General features: G+C 39.0%; 1 protein-coding gene across 5 annotated transcripts in view; it reads right to left on the bottom strand.

The window, feature by feature from the left end:
- The window catches only part of IL12RB2 (interleukin 12 receptor subunit beta 2), a 75,536-nt gene extending 60,268 nt beyond the window's left edge, over positions 1-15,268 (bottom strand). Inside the window, exons 1-3 of one of the 5 annotated variants that reach the window (XM_032870062.1) lie at positions 15,068-15,268; positions 3,657-3,768; positions 1,598-1,885 (exon numbers count right to left, since the gene is read on the bottom strand). In XM_032870062.1, the coding sequence (XP_032725953.1) occupies positions 1,598-1,885; positions 3,657-3,732 (364 nt within the window). In that variant the 5' untranslated portion in view covers positions 3,733-3,768; positions 15,068-15,268. Of the gene's footprint in view, positions 1-1,597; positions 1,886-3,656; positions 3,769-5,671; positions 6,174-15,067 lie in introns of those variants that run through there. The other 4 variants (XM_032870063.1, XM_032870064.1, XM_032870065.1 and 1 more) reach the window with 4 other exon arrangements.
- Positions 15,269-19,779: the final 4,511 nt, after the last annotated feature.

The raw sequence follows: 19,779 nt of genomic DNA, 5'->3' as shown, positions 1-19,779 counted from the left end.
AAGCCAGCTGAAACCACCACCCTAGGGCTTATCACCTCAGTGCCTTCTATGTGTCCGGTACTAGATTAAGCACTTTGCATACCTGGTGTCATCTAATCACTACAACCATCTTATGAAGAAAGAAAAACTGGGGCTCAGAGAATTAAAACTGCCTATCGGTACACTGTTGGTGACGGGGTTAGGCTTCAAAGCCCATGCTCCTTTTAAGATACCACAGGCAGTCGGAGTTGAGAGTACATGACCCATGAGTGGTGTGAATAGGAGACCATGAACTGGAAGAGGAGGTCTGGACCTGGTTTATGTCTCCACAGCATCTAGTGATTCATTTGACTGTTTGCTTGGTGTTCTGCTCAGTGCTTCCAGTGGCTCTCCAGCAAGATTGCTTGGCACCAACCATATTCTTATAGTTTACAGAAAAGTGATTTCCATCTTTCCTGAAAAGCGTCTCACTGAGCTCTGTATCACTGTCTTCATGTCAGGGGCTCTGTCCTCGCATCTTGGTCAGTCAGCCTGCAGTCCTCCTACTCTTCCTTTGCCTCTTACTGGCAATTCCAGAGCTTCTCTGGAACCATGGAGGCAGAGTGTCCTGGGATAACTCAGAGGTCATGCATGGTCACTGGTTTGCCTTGCTGGGCCTTCAAGGTTAAGGGTGTGAACTGTAGTCTACAAGTTTTAGGCAGGTATATTGCTGGCTCACCCAGGGCACTGTGGCTCATGCTATAGATGCCAACTCTGATGTCTTAGTTCTTACTCCCGGCAGCTTCCCGGAGGGACCAGCTGTGCAAGCCAGCAAGTAGGGGGGCTGATACCCTATGGGTATACTTTGACCAATGACAGTTAAGTTCTCTTTCCCTGTCATTGTATTCCCATATGTTTTTTCTGGGACTGTCCCCAGTGACTAAGCAACCAGCTGTGTTTTCTGTTGGTGCTGTGGCCAGCTCAGTAACTTGACCTCGTGTTTGCTTTGGTCCTTTCCTTGCTCATTCCCTTGCTCTTGCTTCCTTGAGACTATATAACTCAACTTTCCTGACAAAGCATGAGCATATTAGTTCTATTCATGGAGATTTCTAGAAAACCTAGGAAAAGAGTGTGAGAACAGTTCTCCTTTAACCTCTGCTAAGTATGATAACCAGTGCTCAGAAGTTAATGTGGATGTAAGGACTATTAAGTTAGGGAAAGGTGAATTGCTCAGCCTTGGGTAGTCAACCTGAGCTTCATAAGTCAAAAAAGGTATCTCTTTCTTCTTTTTAGGTGGCTGTAGCTTTGAAAAAATTCTCATAAATCAAGAAGGCATGAAGATTCAGCCGCACAGATTCTCTTTCATGCCACTGGAGTCCAAGGACAATTAAGTCCTTGGTCTTAATGGCCAAAAAAACTAGTGGGGAGGGAAGCGGGGGAGAGAGAGAGAATACTACTAAATGAGATCCCAATTCTATTGCTTTCTGGATTTCTCACATTGAGGTGCTCCTATTGCTATCAAGATAAAATACATCCATGTGGCAGGAGAAGAAAGAACACTGCCCCATATTCAGATTTCTAACACATAAAAAATACCAAAAGATGACTAATTTTTAAGAATTCAGAATGGAATGCTCACCACCAACCAAGATCTCTGCCCCACATATTTGTAATTCCTTGTTTTTGCTACAGGCCAGTCTGCAGAAAAACACTGTTGTGCCCAGAGGAAGACCTGTGACTTGAGAACTGAGGAAATGACCATGCAGAAAATTGATTCTTCTTTTGAACCTGTAGAGGATTAACTTGTTAAAACTGGGATATTGTGAGCAGCCTTGTTCGGGCTTCAAAGAGCATGAAATATTGACAGCTGATCCAAGTGAAATTACACGGGAAGGCTCCACAGTCACATCTCCTCTCTTGCATGCATCTGCCAGAAGATACAAGTCAGCACATAAGAAACCCATTTCAACATGGTGGGTTTATATGATTCTCAATATCAGGGTAAAATTAATTGCATCAAACCATGGAAATATAAATAATCCACATTGTTCTGGCTGTATTGGTAATGCACCATGAGCACAGACGGCAACCACATTAAAGCCTAACTGTACCTTAATTAAAAGATGCATTGTTCTCAAAATAGTAAGACTAAAAGTGCTGAGAAAATAGGGTTGGAAGAACATTCAGGAACAGAGGACCAGGAAAAACCAAGCTCTCTTATATGCAAATTATTCACCAGGCTACCGAGAATTATTTCTCACAATAAATCACATTTGCTTCTATCCCCATTTCTGATTTATAAGGCTTACTTCAATACTCAGAGCAAAAGGGGAAAAAAAACCCCAGCAAAAATGAACAACCATTTATTTAAAAGGTTATTACAAACTCTAAGGGGTAGATTTAGGAATAATATTTTCTCTTGCTATAGTGGTATAAAGTATGTATAATATATAACATTATTTTATAACAAAAGAAAATATTCGGTGGCTCTGGTATGTTTGTGGTTGGCATCAAGGATGAAAACTAGGTCGTTCATGCCACACTTTGGTGTTCCTTCAAGATGCAAGACCCTGGGCTAGATGAATCATAACCCAATGCAGCTAATAGGACATTACGTGAATGTATTCTTCCTTTACAAGTGTTTATTTACTTCCTTATTTATTTATTGCCAGATACCATAGTAAACTCATTAAAAGAGAGGTCATTCTTACTCTCTAGAAGTTTTTGTGTAAATAAATATGACAACTAACCAGAAATGAAGAGCTTTTGGTGGTCCTGCCAATGAAAGAACCTCAGAATTATAGGTTGGCCTTGAATTTTCAGATGTGATGGAAAAACCTCCATGGAAAATCTTTTTTTTTTTTTTTTTAATTTTAGGATTGCTTTGATCAACTACCTTAAACAGGATTTGGTTAAAAAAAAATAAATCAAATAAAAAAATGCTAAACATTAATTTTAAATAAAAATTCTTTATTTTCAGAACTAAAACAAAGTCTCTTTTTCTCTCCCCTCCCATCCTACTTATATGTCTGTTCTCTGCCCGACTTTTATTGATTATAATGAGATAGAAAGTAAAAATGTAAGCTCCCAATAAAGAAAAGGCAAGGAAAATGTTAGCCATTATTTTTTTTAGCACAGTTGAATTCAGCCATGCCAGATACCATATTAATCTCTGTTAAAATACACTATCATTTTTCATTTTAGTAAAATTCGCAATGCCAGCTTTGCAGTTACTGAGCCACTTTAAAAAAAATATTTATTTATTTTTTAAAAAGTATTTTATTTGTTTATTTGACAGACAGAGATCACAAGTAGGCAGAGAGGCGAGCAGGGAGAGAAAGGGGGAAGTAAGCTCCCCGCTGAGCAGAGAGCCCGATGCGGGGTGCCATCCCAGGACCCTGGGATCATGACCTGAGCCAAATGAAGGCAGAGGCTTTAACCCACTGAGCCACCCAGGCTCTGCGCCTAGCCACTTTTTAAATAGAAAATTATATGATTGGATCTGTACATTAATCAACATAAATTAAATAAAATGCATATTAGTTATAGAAATGGAACAGACCTACCCATTTAAAATGAGAGAAGACTGACTACAGAAGACCAACTACCAGAACAATACCCACAAATACATATTTCATCTATAACTGAGAGTTTAAACTACAAATCCTTCTACAGATTCAATTACAGAAATATCTTACCTATATTTGCTTTGACCAACAACAACACAATGATAAAAATAAGTGCCAGTGAGCAACCTCCAACTGTATGTGCCATGAACAGTCAACTCTGGAATACACCTCCGTAATTTTCCTTGTAAAAGAAGACAAATTCATTCATGTTAAATACTTTCGAAAATACGAGAACCAACAACATTCGGAAGGACTTAAAATGGCCCTTTAATTTCTCTATATTGTCAGGTTTTTTTTTTAAGAAATATACTTTTAAAACTAGTAAATTAAAAATATTAAAAAAAAATATTAGCCACCTCTAACCCCCATTCACTTAAGCTTCTTGGCATTGGCAAAGGGTGGGAGAAGAGACACTGGAAACCTTTAGAACTGGGCTTAAGAACGTTGAGACTGTGGGGAGACTGTGGGGTGCCTGGGTGGCTCAGTCAGTTAAGGTTAAGCATCTGACTCTGGATTTTGGCTCAGGTTATGATCTTAGGGTTGTGAGACTGAGTCCCATGTTGGGCTCCATGCTGAGTGTGAAGCCTGCTTAATATTCTCTCTCTTCCTCTCCCTCGGCCCACTCCCCTAAGAAAAAAAAATAATAAAAAAATAATAATAATAAAAAAGAACTTTGAGAATGTGGGCAAGTTTCTCAACCTTCGAAGCCTCAGTCACACACACAAAATTTTTTTCTTCCAAACAGGGCTGTACCATCATAGTCAAGCATAACAGTGTTGAATCCCAAGACTAATGAGAATTTCTGAGTTATTCATGTGCTTCTAGAAGTAACGGGAAATTAAAAAGTGGCTCATAACCCTTTCCTGAAACTTAGTAAAAGATTGATCTCTTTGGTAAGAAGAAAGGGAGTTGTTGGAGTCTTCTATAGAAGTTTATTTTACTTGTTTGCTTGTTTATTCATTACTTGCTTATTTTACTATGCATTTCTATCTTGAATGTTTCAGAAAATGCAAACTGGTGATTTCTGATTGTTTCCAAATTTAAACCTACGGAATGGCTCTTCTAGTTATTAGGAAATTTTCTAAATTCTGTTAAAGGTGGACCAAAAATCCATAAAGTAGGCTGGAAAGTTCTGTGGTGTTAGGCCACTGGAAACCAGCCATTGCAAATGTTCACTTCTTACACCCATACTTAGAAATATGCCAGAACATATTGGCCATTTTCAAAAAAAATCACTTATTTATTCAAAAGGCCACATTTCATGTGCCAGGCATATTGTTAAGTGCTAGCAATACAACAGTACTGCTCTAGTGGATATACAGAAATGTCTCCACTTGTTCCTTTGACTTTCCTACCTCTAACCTAGCCATCAATCAGGAAAGATCCAAAAAATTTAGCACCTTTTCAATAGTCTTTGATGGCTGATTTTTCACCTCCTCCTGAATTTCAACTCTGAGAGGACCTCAGCTCACTCAAGACATTTTTTCTCTCTTTCTACTCCCTCCCCAGGCAATCTCATATGGTCACCTAGCTCTAGAAATTATTTATATGCTAATGACTCTCAGATGCATAGCTTCAACTCAGACATCTCTCCGTGCTCCAATCTGTCTCCTTGTGTCACCTCTTGGACCTCTAAAAGAGTGCTCAATATTAACATTATCAATTAGAATTCTTGGTCTCCAACCCCAAACTGGTTCTTTCTCTGGCCTTTTTGATTTCAGTAAATAACTGAAGCTGCTCAAAAACCTGGAAGTCATCCTTGATTCCACCCTCTTTCCCATCCCCTACAACCAAACCATCACTAAGTCCCATCAATTTTACCTCCAAAGTATATCACAGATCAATCTGCTTTTTTCCATTCCTACTGTCCTCACTCTAGTCCAAAAGACCATCATCTCCCTCCAAGACAGTTACAGTAGCCCTTCAGCGTTTCTCTCCAATCCATCCTTATCCCTTTCTAAGTCATTTTCACATAGCGACTACCTTTTAGAAGTATAAATCACATTACATTACTTGTTTCATACCACCACTATTTAAAACCCTTCAAATGTCCCTTGCTTTAGAATAAAATAAAAAATCCTTACCACACATGATCTTTCAGGCACCGCATGGCTTCACTTCTCCTGTCTTGCTACCATCATTTGGTCAACTTTTTCTGCCTTGATCGCTCTGTTCCATTTGCACTGGCTTTCAGACTGTTCCTTGAATAAGACATGTCTTTTGCTGCACAGAGACTTTACTTTCCATTTCCTCTGCTAGAATCCTCTTCCTCTGTTTCTTAGCGGCTGGCTGACTTACATACTTCAGATCACAGATCACGTGTCACTTCCTCAGAGAGCCCCTGCCTGACCACTTAGCCAAAGTGGTCTTGCCCAGCTACCTTCTACTCATCATCTTATTTATTGCCTTCCTGGTACAGTCTGTAACTACTGTGTTTATTTACTTGACTACCTGTCTGTCCTCTATCTTTGTGCTAGAATTTAAGCCACCATGAGAGTGAGAACACTGATTGTCTTGCTCACTGCTGTATGTCAGCCTTAGGAAAGAGTACTTAATAAATGTTTATTAAAAGAAAGGAAAAAGGGAGGAAGGGAGAAGGAAGATGAGCTATAAAAAAAACTCCCTATAAACATCCCTGTGGGGGCCAGAGTAATGGCCCACCAAAGATGAACAGGCCCTAATCCCTAAGAACCTGTGAATACATTGCATTACATGACAAAGGGACTTTGGAGATGCAATTATAGCTAAGGATCTAAGATGGGGAGGTTATCCTAAATTATCCTAAATAGATTGGGCCCAATATAATCAAGCAAGTCCTCAAAAGTGGGTGAAAGAGGCAAAAAGTTCTGTCAGAGAGCTGGGATATGAGAAGGCCTGGATCTGCCACTGCTGGCTTTGAAGATGCAGGAAGGGGGCCATGAGCCAAAGAATGCTGTGTCCTCTAAAATCTCAGTGTGGCTCTCCGGTTACAGAAAATACAAATTTTTTTTTTTAAGATTTTATTTATTTATTTGACAGAGAGAGAGAGAGAGCACAAGTAGGGGGAGTGGCAGGCAGAGGGAAAAGCAGGCTCCCCGCTGAGCAGGGAGCCCAACAGACATGGGGCTCAATTCCAGGACCCTGGGATTATGACCTGAGATGAAGGCAGGCACTTAATGAACTGAACCACCCACGCACCTCTAAAAGGTATTTCTTGTAGGTCTTAGTTAAAAATGTTTGAGAAACACTGATCTAAATTGAAATCTGACAGTTTCCCTTTCTCTAAACCATACAGTCCAAGGTCATGGCATACATGGCCTCTATGAGCTAATTCCTGCCTTTATTACCAACCACATCTACCACTTCTCTCTGCTGGCACTCTACTGTCTAGTAACACTGAGCTGCTTAGTTTCCCTGCACATCTCACGCCAATATATGCTTGTGTATCTTTGCTGATTCTATTCTCTTACTTTTCCACTGTTCCACTGAAATTGCTAACTCTTATTCATCTATCCCAACTCAGCTCAGAAACCCTTTATTCAGCCATTCATTCAGCAAATATGTATTAAGCAGTTGCTATGTGCCAGGGGCTAGGGATAGAGTAGGTAGGATTTCAGTCTCATGGAACCAACATTCTAGAATAGGGAGACAGAAAACAAAGAAATAAATAACAAATAAATTCAGACGATGATAATAGAAAAACAAGAGAAGTTAAGAGGAGAGAATCCTGGGGAGGAGAGAGGCTGGTCAGTGAAGGCATTTCTAGGAAGTGAAGCTTGAGCTGAGAATGGCAGAGGCCAAATGAAGACTAAGGATGAAGCCTAGAGGCAGAAGAATAAATTGGCTATGGCTATGGATGAGGCACAGAAAAAAGATCAGGGTGGCAGGGCAAGTGACTGCGACTGGAGAATGGTAGGACATGAAATGGAGAAGAATCCAGAAGCCAGATCTACAACTGGATTGTTTGCCATGGAAAGGAGCCTGGATTTTACTCTCAAGTCTATAGGAAATCACTGATGTTTAATTCAAGGTTTTATTTATTTAAATGAGTTTTAATGGGGCGTACTACAAGATATGAATTATATTAAATATATACATGCAAAGGGAAAAAACAAACCAAAAACGTTAGTCTTGGTTTCATGTATGGGAGCCAGAGTGGAAGCAAGCAGACCAGTTAGGAAGTGATCGCAGGTACCGATTAAGAAATGATAATATGGACCACAGTTATAGTAGCAGAGAAGGAAAGAAGTCGTCAAATCTAAGGAAGCCTTACCTATGTCTTTAGGTCAGACTGAAGCCTCCTGCATAGCATCCTGGCATCCTCACATCTTAGCACCTGCCATATTACATAGAACTAATTTATTTATGTATCTGCCTGTCTCTTCCATTTGCTTACAAACTCCTCATTAGCAGAGGCCACAATTTATGTAAAGCACATAGTGGGCATGTGCTGAACTGAACAACTTACATGGCTAAACCGAACAACTTATATGGCTTTTCTGTGCTCATCTATTTTGTTTCTAGTTTAATATAATGACATTACAACTATATTAAATCTGATTCTGCTACATTGTGATTGACACCATTAATAATAAGTTTTTTTTTTATTACCTCTACCTTGGTTGCTTCATTACCATGCTTGAATATTCTGGCATAAAGGAAATTATGAATTGAGCTAGAAGATAACTGAATTATGAAGGAACAGTTACATGGAGATTAAATAAGTTTCTGCTTCCTGACTACATGGAGTATCTACAGGGTGTCTTTCAATATGCATTGGAGCTATGATATTCTCCAAATAAGTAAAATATTTAATATCAAAATATTTTATTAGTTACTATAAGAATTTTTTAATGTATAAATTTTTAATGCATAAATATGAAAATGTATATACAAAATACATATGAAATACATATATAAGAAATATATATGAAATATACATATGTATGAAATACATACATGTATATATGAAATAAACAAAATCAAGTTTAAGGTTCAGTTTATATTGTACATTTATCTACTCAGAGACTTGTTCATTCTCTTTGAATACTCAGCAAAATACTTTCTCCTTTTATAAGAAACTCAGAACCTCAAAGACCTTCAAGTAAATGAGGTATCTTCCAATAAAATGAAACCTCCTATCAACTGTAAACGTCTTTCAGACAACCTGCTTGGAGGGTTGATATTAAAACTACAACTCTATCTTGAATCAGAAAATCAAAGAGTATGCTATCTCATTGACTCATCACTCAAATCGTGACAGTTTCCAGATAGTAAAAACAGTGTCTCAGTGAGGGGGACAAGGACTAGCCAGAAATATAGTAACTGGCAGAGGGCAGAGACAATTGCCCCTCAGTGAGTCTCTTTCCCCACTGCTCCAGGAAGAAGCACAAAATATGTACTACTGCAAAATCACATTTTACTAGGCTAGGAAAAACCCTTATCACAGGTGATCATTTCATGTAGGCAGGAGCACTTTCTACTTCTACACTTTCTTCTGTAGCACCACATTAAGTTCAAAGGACAGTGTGGAAAAGAAAAAGGCTAGTGAATCTCAGTCCCACTGTATGCTATTAACTTAAGAGTGCCATTTCTTACAGTGGGTACAGTAATACGGACCTAGACAAAGTTACTGGGAAGATTCATATGATAGTGGCATGGACCCATGAGAATACCTAGAATCAAGTAGGCGCTCCAGTGAGGCTAGCTCCTATTTTCCCTTCTGGGTCCTGCTTTTCCATTTCTTTCTTTCTTTTTTTTTTTTAAGATTTTATTTATTCATTTGACAGACAGATCACAAGCAGGCAGAGAGGCAGGCAGAGAGAGAGGAAGGAAAGAAGGCTCCCTGCTGAGCAGAGACCCCCCCCCCCAACTTGGGGCTCAATCCCAGGATCCTGAGATCATGACCTGATCTCATGAGCTGAAGGCAGAGGCTTTAACCCCCTGAGCCACCCAGGCGTCCCTTCCATTTCTTTTTTAAATCACTTATGACTTTCACTGTACTGGAATTATATGTTTTGTTAAACTAGGTTAAAAAAATCATATGTTAAGCTATCTTTATTCTTAACCCTAGGTATCAAATAATTTAGTAAGTCAGAGGAGGAAGGAACCTCAAAGGTTTGCTATTAATTGCCGTGGTCCTGCTGCTTTCTTCCCCTCCGAACAGCTGGCATTTGAGTCTGGGCGACTGCAGAACAATCAGGTGATGTACATCAAGGCTGGTTGTCTTACAAATGAATGCCCTTAATTACCCAGTTGACTCAATGAGGCAGAGTACAAAATTCTTCCCTTTTGCTGGCAAAGCTACTTACAGACATGTCTTTCCAGTAGCAGCTCAATATAAAGACAACACTTTGGAGGTCATCTCTTCCACCTTCCCCATTTTATAGATAGATAAACTGAGGCTCAGAGAAAAGAGAGGACTTGCCAAAGGTCATTAATAGAAGAATCCAGATCAGAACACAGGTTTCCTGATTTCTAATCCAATATTACCTCTAGCATGTGAGACTGCTCCTGATCAGTAGCAATGGTAGCAGCATATTATTAAAAATAGTGTTGGGGCACCTGGGTGGCTCAGTGGGTTCAGCCTCTGCCTTTGGCTCAGGTCATGATCCCAGGGTCCTGGGATCGAGCCCCACGTCGGGCTCTCTGCTCAGCAGGGAGCCTGCTTCCCTTCCTCTCTCTCTGCCTGCCTCTCTGCCTACTTGTGATCTCTGTCTGTCAAATAAATACATAAAATCTTTAAAAATATATATATAAAAAAAACAAAAATAGTGTTAATGCTCACTCTACCATTAATACTAATGCTATAGTTTGTTGATCTCTTACTATATTCCAGGCAAAATGCATATTACATACAATCTTTATGATATGCACTAGTAAAGCAATTATGATGCCTGATGCTTTAATCTTCAGAAGCTTGAATCACTATTTCTTTTCTTTTTGCTGAGATTATATGACTTATATGATTTATTATGCCTCAAATAAGGCAAGAGGCTTAGAAAATATCAAACTGGAGTCAAAGGAAGACTGTATGTTTACTGAATATACAGTAGCTTTGCTTCATGGATATATAACAGAATATGGTTATGCAAGGGAACAGTTCTACCAAGTGGCATATTGATGATTAAGTACAACCTGATCAATTGTTCAAAACTTATTCTGCCAAAAAATTCTAATGCCAAAACCTGTGGTGTGCTTCTTATATATTTACCCTAAAATGAAGCCATTAGTCAACAAATACCATTCAAAATCAGTTTAACTACTCATTCTTTTTTTTTTAATTTAAATTCAATTAATTAACATAGCGTATTATTAGTTGTAAAGGTAGAGTTCAGTGTGAATCATTATTTCTGATACCCTCCTCGCTCTCTCAAAAGAGGATGAAACCAACACAAAAACTGCATATATGCAGTATGTAACCACCTCTAATGATCTACTCTACCATGAAGATGGAAAAGGATAATCACATCGACCAAGTAGATAACTTGCAACTTGACCATTGGAGTGAGCCTTCTTTTCCATGACTTCTCAGGAGCTAAGTCATGAAAAAGAACGGTCTTCTGACTGAAGCATTATTTCTTTTTTCCTCCGAAGTCTGCCATATAGTGAAAAATCTCACAAGCCATAACATGGATAAATGCTGGCCTGTCAGGCCCTGATCATCAAATCAGCCTCTTCATGATATCATGTTAGGTGGTGTGACGGGCAAAGAAAGTAACATCACCTCAACCCTTTCTGCTTTTTCTTCTTTCTACCCAATAGTCCCAAAACTCTTTACATGAGCAAAACTGGACAGGACAGACATCTGTTTTCCTTTCTTACACACTCTTGAATTTTCTTTCATTTCACTGGTAAGTATTTGTAGTTTAAGTTTACCTATACATAAGAACATTCTTTTCTTGCTTGAAATCATGAGACTTCTGAAGTTTTGGTCCTTTTTTTTTTTTTTTTTTTTTTTTTTTTGTTTCTGTGGGAGGGTTTTTCTCCTTTCCTTCTTTATGACCTCTTTATCATGTTTCTTTTACTTACTTACTTTTTTTTTTTTTTTAAATAAGCTCCATGACCAGTGTGGAGCCCAAAGTGGGGCTTGAACTCTAGACCCTGAGATCAAGCCCTGAGAACCAAGATTAAAAGCCAGACGCTCAACCAACTGAGCCACCCAGGTGCCCTACTTCATCATTTGTCATAACAAAAGTTCCCTTATACTTTTACCCCTTCTTTTAGATTTTTCTGAAATGTTCTGTCAATTTTATTTGCCTTTATTTACATTTCAGATATACCACACTGGACATAAAAGATAGGCTCTTGAAATGTTGTATGTAAACAAATTACCTTGAAAATGCATTAAAGAATCTTATCCCATCCCCACCATCAAATCATTTGTAGTGTGAATTATCTTATAAACTGAACAAGCATTCCCACAAGAGAACTACAAAAAAGAAACAAAGAAAGGAGAAACAAGACATGGATGGAGTCTTGAAGAAACAAGGAACTTTCAAATCAACTTGTGTTATTTGTTATGTTTCTTTTTCTCTTTCTTGGATTAGCTCCAAAAGCCGACAATTTTCACAGCACTTGTTCAATTAATTTTTAACAATCCAACCTTCTCTATTTTAACTCTCTGAATTCTTCTAGAGGTAGAAATAAAATTTCTAGCTCTTCTAGAGATAGAAATAAAATAAGCCATTTACTTTTGGGAAGGATGATATACTGCAAAGAGCACGGTATCTTAGGGTCTGAAGAACTAGATGCCTCTGGTTCCTCCACTTTTGTCTGTGTTACCATCACAGTTAACTTCACACTTCAAAGCCTCTTTTCCTTGTTTGAAAAATGGCAATTAACCTTTATCAAGAAAAATAAATCTCTTTCACTAAAATTTTCTTCCTTGGTTTATTGGCAGGGTCTCCTTCCATCGTGAAGTCTCTATTTGTGGACAGTGGCATGAGGTAGGAGGTTTATCTTTGGATCTTGGGTATTATGAAATCCTGGCAAGTTTTGCTTTACCTTGTAGCATCAATCACCTAGTCTTTATAAAGTGCTAGAAGACATCAAAAATATTAAAGCACATTACAATTACTTTGTTTTGGAAATTTTCTAGGCATTTCACAACTGACGATAATTGGAGGCATACCGACAGGAGGTGTGGTGAGCTAAGACTAATGATCATCATACCACAATTTTCCTCAAGATTTCTTATATAAATGAATTCAGCTGAAGTCTCAATACCAACAACCCTATGGTTCAACATCTCTGCCTGATGTTTTACTCAATGTTTACTTCTTCCTCTGCATACCATATAAAAGAGATATAAATTAAGATTCTATTCTTTATCATCTTTTATAGGCATTTACTTAGCAATTTATCACAATGCAGAGCATATAATTGAGTTGTTAATATTTGATCATCTGCCACACAAAGTAAATATTGGTATCTCAATTCTATAGATGGGGAACTCTACAAGTTGACCAAGACAATACAGAAAAACCAGAAGCAAATTCAGAATTAGGTAAATTAGAATCACCTACCATAATTGAGTTTCCTCATCTGTAAAATGAGAATAAAAATAGCACCTTCCTCACCGAATTATTGTGACGGTTAAATAAGAAGCTCTTATTACAGTGCCTGGTATATAATAAGAGCTCAGTAAATATTATCTGCTATTATTATGATACGAAAAAGGGTGTTATCACTTATTTACTTTTCACTTATTTTTCAAGGACAGGCTTGCTTTTTAACCCCTCTCTTTACCTATTCTTCTGGTTCATCACTGAAAGATTAATTTGATCAAAACTAGGTCCCATAACTCCTTTATAATAGGTGAATTTATGCCACCTATCATCTTTGACGTACTAAGTGTTCTCATAATTATTGTCTTCCCAAACACTTTTAACATCTTGAGGACAAGGATTACATCTTACATTTCTTTATATTCACTACAGTGACCAGCACAATGTCTTGAACATAATAGCTATTCAATACGTTTGTATTTAAAAACATTATTGTTACCATTAGCAAAGATCACCACGATTCCAAGACCAAAGAGGACTGGACAAGACTTCTTTGGGATTTGGCTTACTTTTTTATGTTGGTCTGCACAAATTTAAGTGTAGAAGTTGAGAACAGTGTTATTGCAAAGATGACATATAACCAGAAAACAAATCAGGTATAGTAATAAAAAAATAAGTTCATGCTTGAGAAATAACGTGCAACATCTATAGAGAAGATTCTTCTCCCATAAAAAAAAATCTTTCATATGCATTAGAATTTTTTTCACCCTAGAACTCATTCTAACACAGGATTCAGAGCTTGCCAAAATTTGGAAACTGACCATCCTATGTAATCATCATGATATTTCAAGAAACAAGACACATCAAAAATGAATGTTGCAGACTCTTACAGAGCTTTTCATGCCTAACAAAATGCTGGTAATGATCGAGGATTTTACATTACCATAACTTTTAGGCAGAGAAATAGGGCAAATGGGAAATGAGAATATAATGTTTGTCCAAGTGGAAATGGATATAATGTTATCAGCCAGAGAAGCAAAGGCAAGAAGCAGAGAGTCTGGAGCCAGAAACCTGTAACTTACCATCTCTGTGAAAGTTCCCACATCTGTAAAATGAGACTATTAATAACAACTTCCCAGTTTTTTAAAGAATTATATAGGCTAACAATATATACCCAAAGGCCAGGTACATAGTAGTGGTTCAACAAAGACTTTTATCCACATAGGCTATACAGATAAGGGATTATAATAATTATTCAGAGTTAAGGGATAAAGACTGATTTTGTCCTGTTCTCTAGATATACCTGGGAACAGCCTTTTTGTATGCTTCTGGGTTACTATATTTAAGATATCCATCTAAAGACGCAGACACTTAATTTCTTACAATGTTTATATTTAGTGCCCCTAAACCAAGTGAGAAAGGCCTTCCTAAAGGCATTTTACAGATGAAAAAATTGAGTCCGGCCAGTGGCTAGCCAGGCGGCTTGTCCCAGAACATCCACTAGTAACTAACTGGCCAGGTAGGGACTCTGGGTCTGTCTACAGAGGCCACAGGAAAGTGCTGCCCATAATGGGACTTTACACTCCTCCTGCGAGACTAAGACTCCTCAACATCCTAGTCAGAGAAGGTCTATTTTCTAGGCCGAGTCATGCCTGCAGGCCTGGACCAAGACCGGACCCAGAGTGGTGCCCTCAGCCGTCTTCCAGATGCCAGCCCTCCCTGTCCGACGCACCCACCATCTGCGTCCTGCCCCAGGGAGAGCCCGGGAGGCTCAGTCTGAGCGCCTCCTCCCCTCCAATCGGCCGAACTCCAACCTGGCACCTTTATGGGCACATCAACACCCAGGGAATGAGCACCTCCATGAGGAGAGAGTCCCCGCCAAGCCTCCGGAGAGGAGCGAGGCACAGAAGGCCCAGGCATTTAGACACCCCGCTAGATTCGGATCCGGAGGTCTCCGGTGCCCCCACCCCACTCAAGCCATTGGTCACTCACCGCGCGTCGCGGATGTGCCGGCGGCGGCTCAGGCCGGCGCGCTCCCGGCGCTCCCCGCGCACGTGTCGCGCTAGCCCCTGGCGCTGCGAGCTTCCCGCCGCCAGCGCGCGCCCTCGGGCCGCCGAGTCCGCGGCGCGCGGATGGTAGACCCCGAGGGTGGGCGCGGCGGCGCTAGGGCTTGCGGATGTGGTGGCGAGCGAGGAACGCGGTCCCAAGTTTCAGCGGCCGGACGCTGGGCCCCGCCGGCGCCTGCGGTTTCCACGCCGCCCTCCCAGCCGTCCGGGGCCGAAGCCGGGTCCTGCCACCGGTGGGCTCCCAGCGCCGCCTTGAGCAAGGTAATTATCGCTCCGCGCCTGCCTTCCCCCTACACAAAATGCGGGCAGTAAAGTCTTCGCGTACGATTGAGCGAGAACTGACTGAATTAGTGCGGGCAGTTCTGTGCAGGGTATGACAAGCACGACAAAACCATGTTCTCGGCTTGCACAGCCACAGAGGAGCCACTTTGCTGACGCTTATTAGAGTGAGAACTTTCCTCAGAGAGGTTCTTCCTCTGCGCGCTCCCGGCTGCCCGCTCTCTCCACACGCAGGTGCCAGGCTCTCCCCCGTGGGCCCGGCGAAAATACTAGCGCTTTTATTTGGGTCAGCTATCTAAAAAATGAAGAAATGAACATTCAATAGCTGGCATGACACCGACCCTTAAGGGTCCCACTTTCTATGTGTTGTTTCAGGGTTCTGAGGGAAGAGGGAAAGCTGCGCAAAATGCAGAGGGGATTACCGAAGTGCCCTTCACTTATGACAGTATTTACTGAATCCAGGAATTCAGCTATACAACATACCATTTTTTAACGTAGCGGTAAGAAATAAGAACTGTCACTCAGACTACGACACACTGGTTTTTATCACTTAATAGACTTTCGATTAAAATATTATTGAAATGTCCCTTTTAGACTTATTTAGAAATATATGTTTATTATCCAACACTCCTGTTCATTCATAAAAGGAAATAGCAGAATAAATTGGTTAAAATATTCTTCAGATGCATTCACATTGAGTCCAACACCCCGATCATTTTTTTTGTTTCACTCAGCATCATCCTCAGTGACATAAGTTTTTTTTAATAAGGCAGCATCCCACTGTTATTTCTGGGGGATTCTTCCAATCCACTAAAACCAACCCAAGTTTGCTGAGCATCTGCAGAGCCAACCACATCTCTGTATTGTTTGGGCAGAAGGCATAAGACTCCCAATTTTGGGGCAAGTTAAATACCAAAAAAATGTGCATTTTAGAATCAACAATGTACACTAGATTACTTTTAGGAGATGGTGACGTATTGTAGTTTACACACTTTGGCAATTTGGCTCCATAAGTAATTTGATAAAAATTAAAACTTTAAGTTGTAGAATCTTAACATTACTGGTGAATGATTGTGAAAATCATTTGCAAGAAAGTCAAAGAGTTATCTTGTTAAAACTGAGTTATTTTTTATGCTATTTATCTTTTTCACCCAGAAAAGGCAAATATTGTGCTCGTTTTGGCAGCACATATACAAAAAAGGCAAATATTCTAAATTTGCTGAACTTTTCTTTAATGTTATGCATCTCTCAGTAGTATGTTACCAAATAGAGTTTTCTGAAAAAAAAAAAAAATCACTGTCCCTTCAGGGTAAAAATAATATTTTAACACTGAGTGAGAAGGTGCTATGAAGAGAACATTCGAAAACAAATATCTCAAAATGTTACCATTATTGGGTTTGCGGGGGAGATGGCTGGTAAAATTGTTTGTCACCTACAAACATGAACACTTAAAAAACCTTGGAAACAATTTGCTATCGTTTTTCAGTTTTTCAGTTGAGTAGTTCAGCAAATTTTAAACCCATTTGTTAGAAAAAATAGGAAAATGCAGCAGTTTCTGGAAAACAACTGATCAGTAGCAGAGAATAAAATTATGATAACAGGGATGCCTGGGTGGCTCAGTTGGTTAAGCAGCTGTCTTCAGCTCAGGTCGTGATCCCAGCGTCCTGGGATCGAGTCCCGCATCAGGCTCCTTGCTCGGCAGGGAGCCTGCTTCTCCCTCTGCCTCTGCTGCCACTCAGCCTGCCTGTGCTCGCTCGCGCTCTCTCTCTCTCTCTCTGGCAAATAAATAAATAAAATCTTTAAAATTATGATAACAAAATGTTAATAAGCTTGTATAATTCAAGGATAACGTTATTTTTTCAATTTTTTTTAGTAAAAAGAGACGCTTTTATTTGATTAATTATTCCAAAATGTATTTTACTCTTTATCTCATGTTAAAGTTTAATTTATATTTTGTGTACATTTTACTACATATAGTAACTATATATTTGTAACACATATTTATTTATGTATATATAAAAAATTTTTTAAAAAGATTTTATTTATTTATCCGACAGACAGAGACCACAAGTAGGCAGAGAGGCAGGCAGAGAGAGAGAGATGGGGGGGGAAGCAGGCTCACCTCTGAGCAGAGAGCCCGACGCGGGGCTTGATCCCATGACCCTGGGATCATGACCCTAGCTGAAGACAGAGCTTTAACCTACTGAGCCACCCAGGCGCCCCAATGTATATATAAAATTTATAAGGAAGCAAAAAACCAGCTAAACGTATATTGGCAATGTATTCTCAATTCCTTTTTTCCTTTAGGAGTGCACAAACTAGGGGCATCTGGGTGACTCAGTCAGTTAAGCGTCTGCCTTTGGCTCAGGTTATGATTCTTGGGTCCTAGGACTGAGCCTCATGTTGGGCTCCTTGCTCAGTGGGAAGCCTGCTTCTCTCTCTCTCGCTCTGTCTGCTTGTCTTCTCTCCCTTCCTCTCTCTGTCAAATAAATAAATAAAATCTTTAAAAAAAGAAGTGCACAATCTAAAAGTGCACAATCTAAAATTCTAATTGCAGCATATTATAAAATTGCTAAGTCAGATACAGGATGGTGTCCCAAACCCACCTGAGCCGTTTTCTTTAAGAGAATGAATGAATATATTGGAGAAAGGACTTGAATCTGATGGTTAAGCAAACAAAACAAATTATAAAAATACAATAAGATGCAGGCAACAATGATGCCCTTCATTATTCTCTTCTTTTCCCTAGATGCAAATAAACAAGATGACCAATCTTACATAAATATTATTAGAGAAGTTATCATCTAAGTCCATCAGTATATCATTCAATTAGGGTTAAATATTGAGAGAAGACTTGTGTTAATAGTTTCTGGTAACAGAAGTTCTCTCCTCCTTCATGTTCCTTCCCTGTGTTGTAAGCTCCATTAGCACAAGGACCACATCTGTCTTGCTTATTCTTTTATCTCCAGCACCTGGCACAATGAGTGGCACATGACTGGTGTTCAACAAATGTTTATGGAGCTGAATTGACTTGTTCTAGAGAGATCTCATTCTCTTTGGTCAACCAAATTTATAGGTGGTATTGAATCTTCAAAACTTTCAAGTTAAAAGAAAAGTAGTTGGAAAATTATATGTAGCTTTTCTTAGCAATCCAGTGACTCTTCCATATGGAATCTAGCCATCTTTTTTTTTTTAACTGTTCTCTGATAGACTGTAAAGGCCTTTATATTTTCTTCCTTTCTTTCTCTTCCTTTTTCTCCTCCTCCTTTTTTTTTTTTTTTTTTTTTTTAACTATCTGGGAGTTTCCCTCGTAAATGCATGTCTATTATCAGGGGCTAACTGTGTAGTTAGAAAAAAAAATCTTGCTTTTGAGTTTCTGAGAATAAGCCCTAAATAGTGGAGAAAACCTAATGAGGCAAGAGCCTAACATACAAACCAAAATATCAACCTAGTATGATTATTAAGTCTACGGGTATGAAATGACCTTCTATAAAGCTGTAGCTAGATGAATGTACTTGCAAATCAAAAGCTCAATTAAGTGAATAACCACAGTGACAATGACAAAGACTTTTCTAGGAAATACTAGTTCAGTTTCCATTTCTGGTACTTTTCCATTCCTTTACATGTCTATTTTGTTTCATTGTTGATACCAAAAGTTCTAAAAATACTAACTCACACAGTGCTATGACAATTGTGTATCATTTATCAGAATAAGTACTAAGAGATGGTTGCCAACAGTGATTTAGGGCATCAGAGAAATGCTGGCCCCTGTTAAACTTGGTAAGAAAGTTTGACATATATCTTAACCTTTTACTTTAATAAGGAGATAAGAATCTAAGATTAATTATTCACCCTTGCTGCTTCACTTTGCAAAATTTCATTTCTGAAAGTTTTCACTTAATTATTCATCTGCCCAAAATGTTACACTTATAGCGATACCAATATAGCTCCTAAACATATTTGTAGTATCATATGTTGAAAGGCTTAAATAAAATAGTGTAGTTCAACATTCTTAGATTATTAGTAATCCCCAAAGATTCTTAAAATGCAGAGTTTTAATGTTTCCACAACTGACATTTAGGAAGCACAGATGTTGTTTACAGATGAACAAGCTACATGGAAAATGCCATCTCTTGGAAAAGAGTGAAGTGTATTCAAGAGATTTCAAGATTGCCATAGGCTTTAGTAAATGAAAATAAGGTTAAGGAGTAAAGTAAGACATGGGGCAAATTTAAAACACTGACAACCACAGGGTCCCACCCAAATAAACTTGATTCACAGTCTGGCTCTGCTATTCTCAACAGCTAAATCTAAGAGACACAGGAGTTATAGGATCCATGGATTTCATTATATAATGGC

The sequence above is a fragment of the Lontra canadensis genome, unplaced genomic scaffold, assembly GCF_010015895.1.
Source record: "Lontra canadensis isolate GAN:19392208 unplaced genomic scaffold, GSC_riverotter_1.0 scaffold40, whole genome shotgun sequence".
NCBI lineage: Eukaryota > Metazoa > Chordata > Mammalia > Carnivora > Mustelidae > Lontra > Lontra canadensis.
Note: the sequence above shows the minus strand (reverse complement) of the source record. Positions and strands in the feature narration are given on the sequence as shown.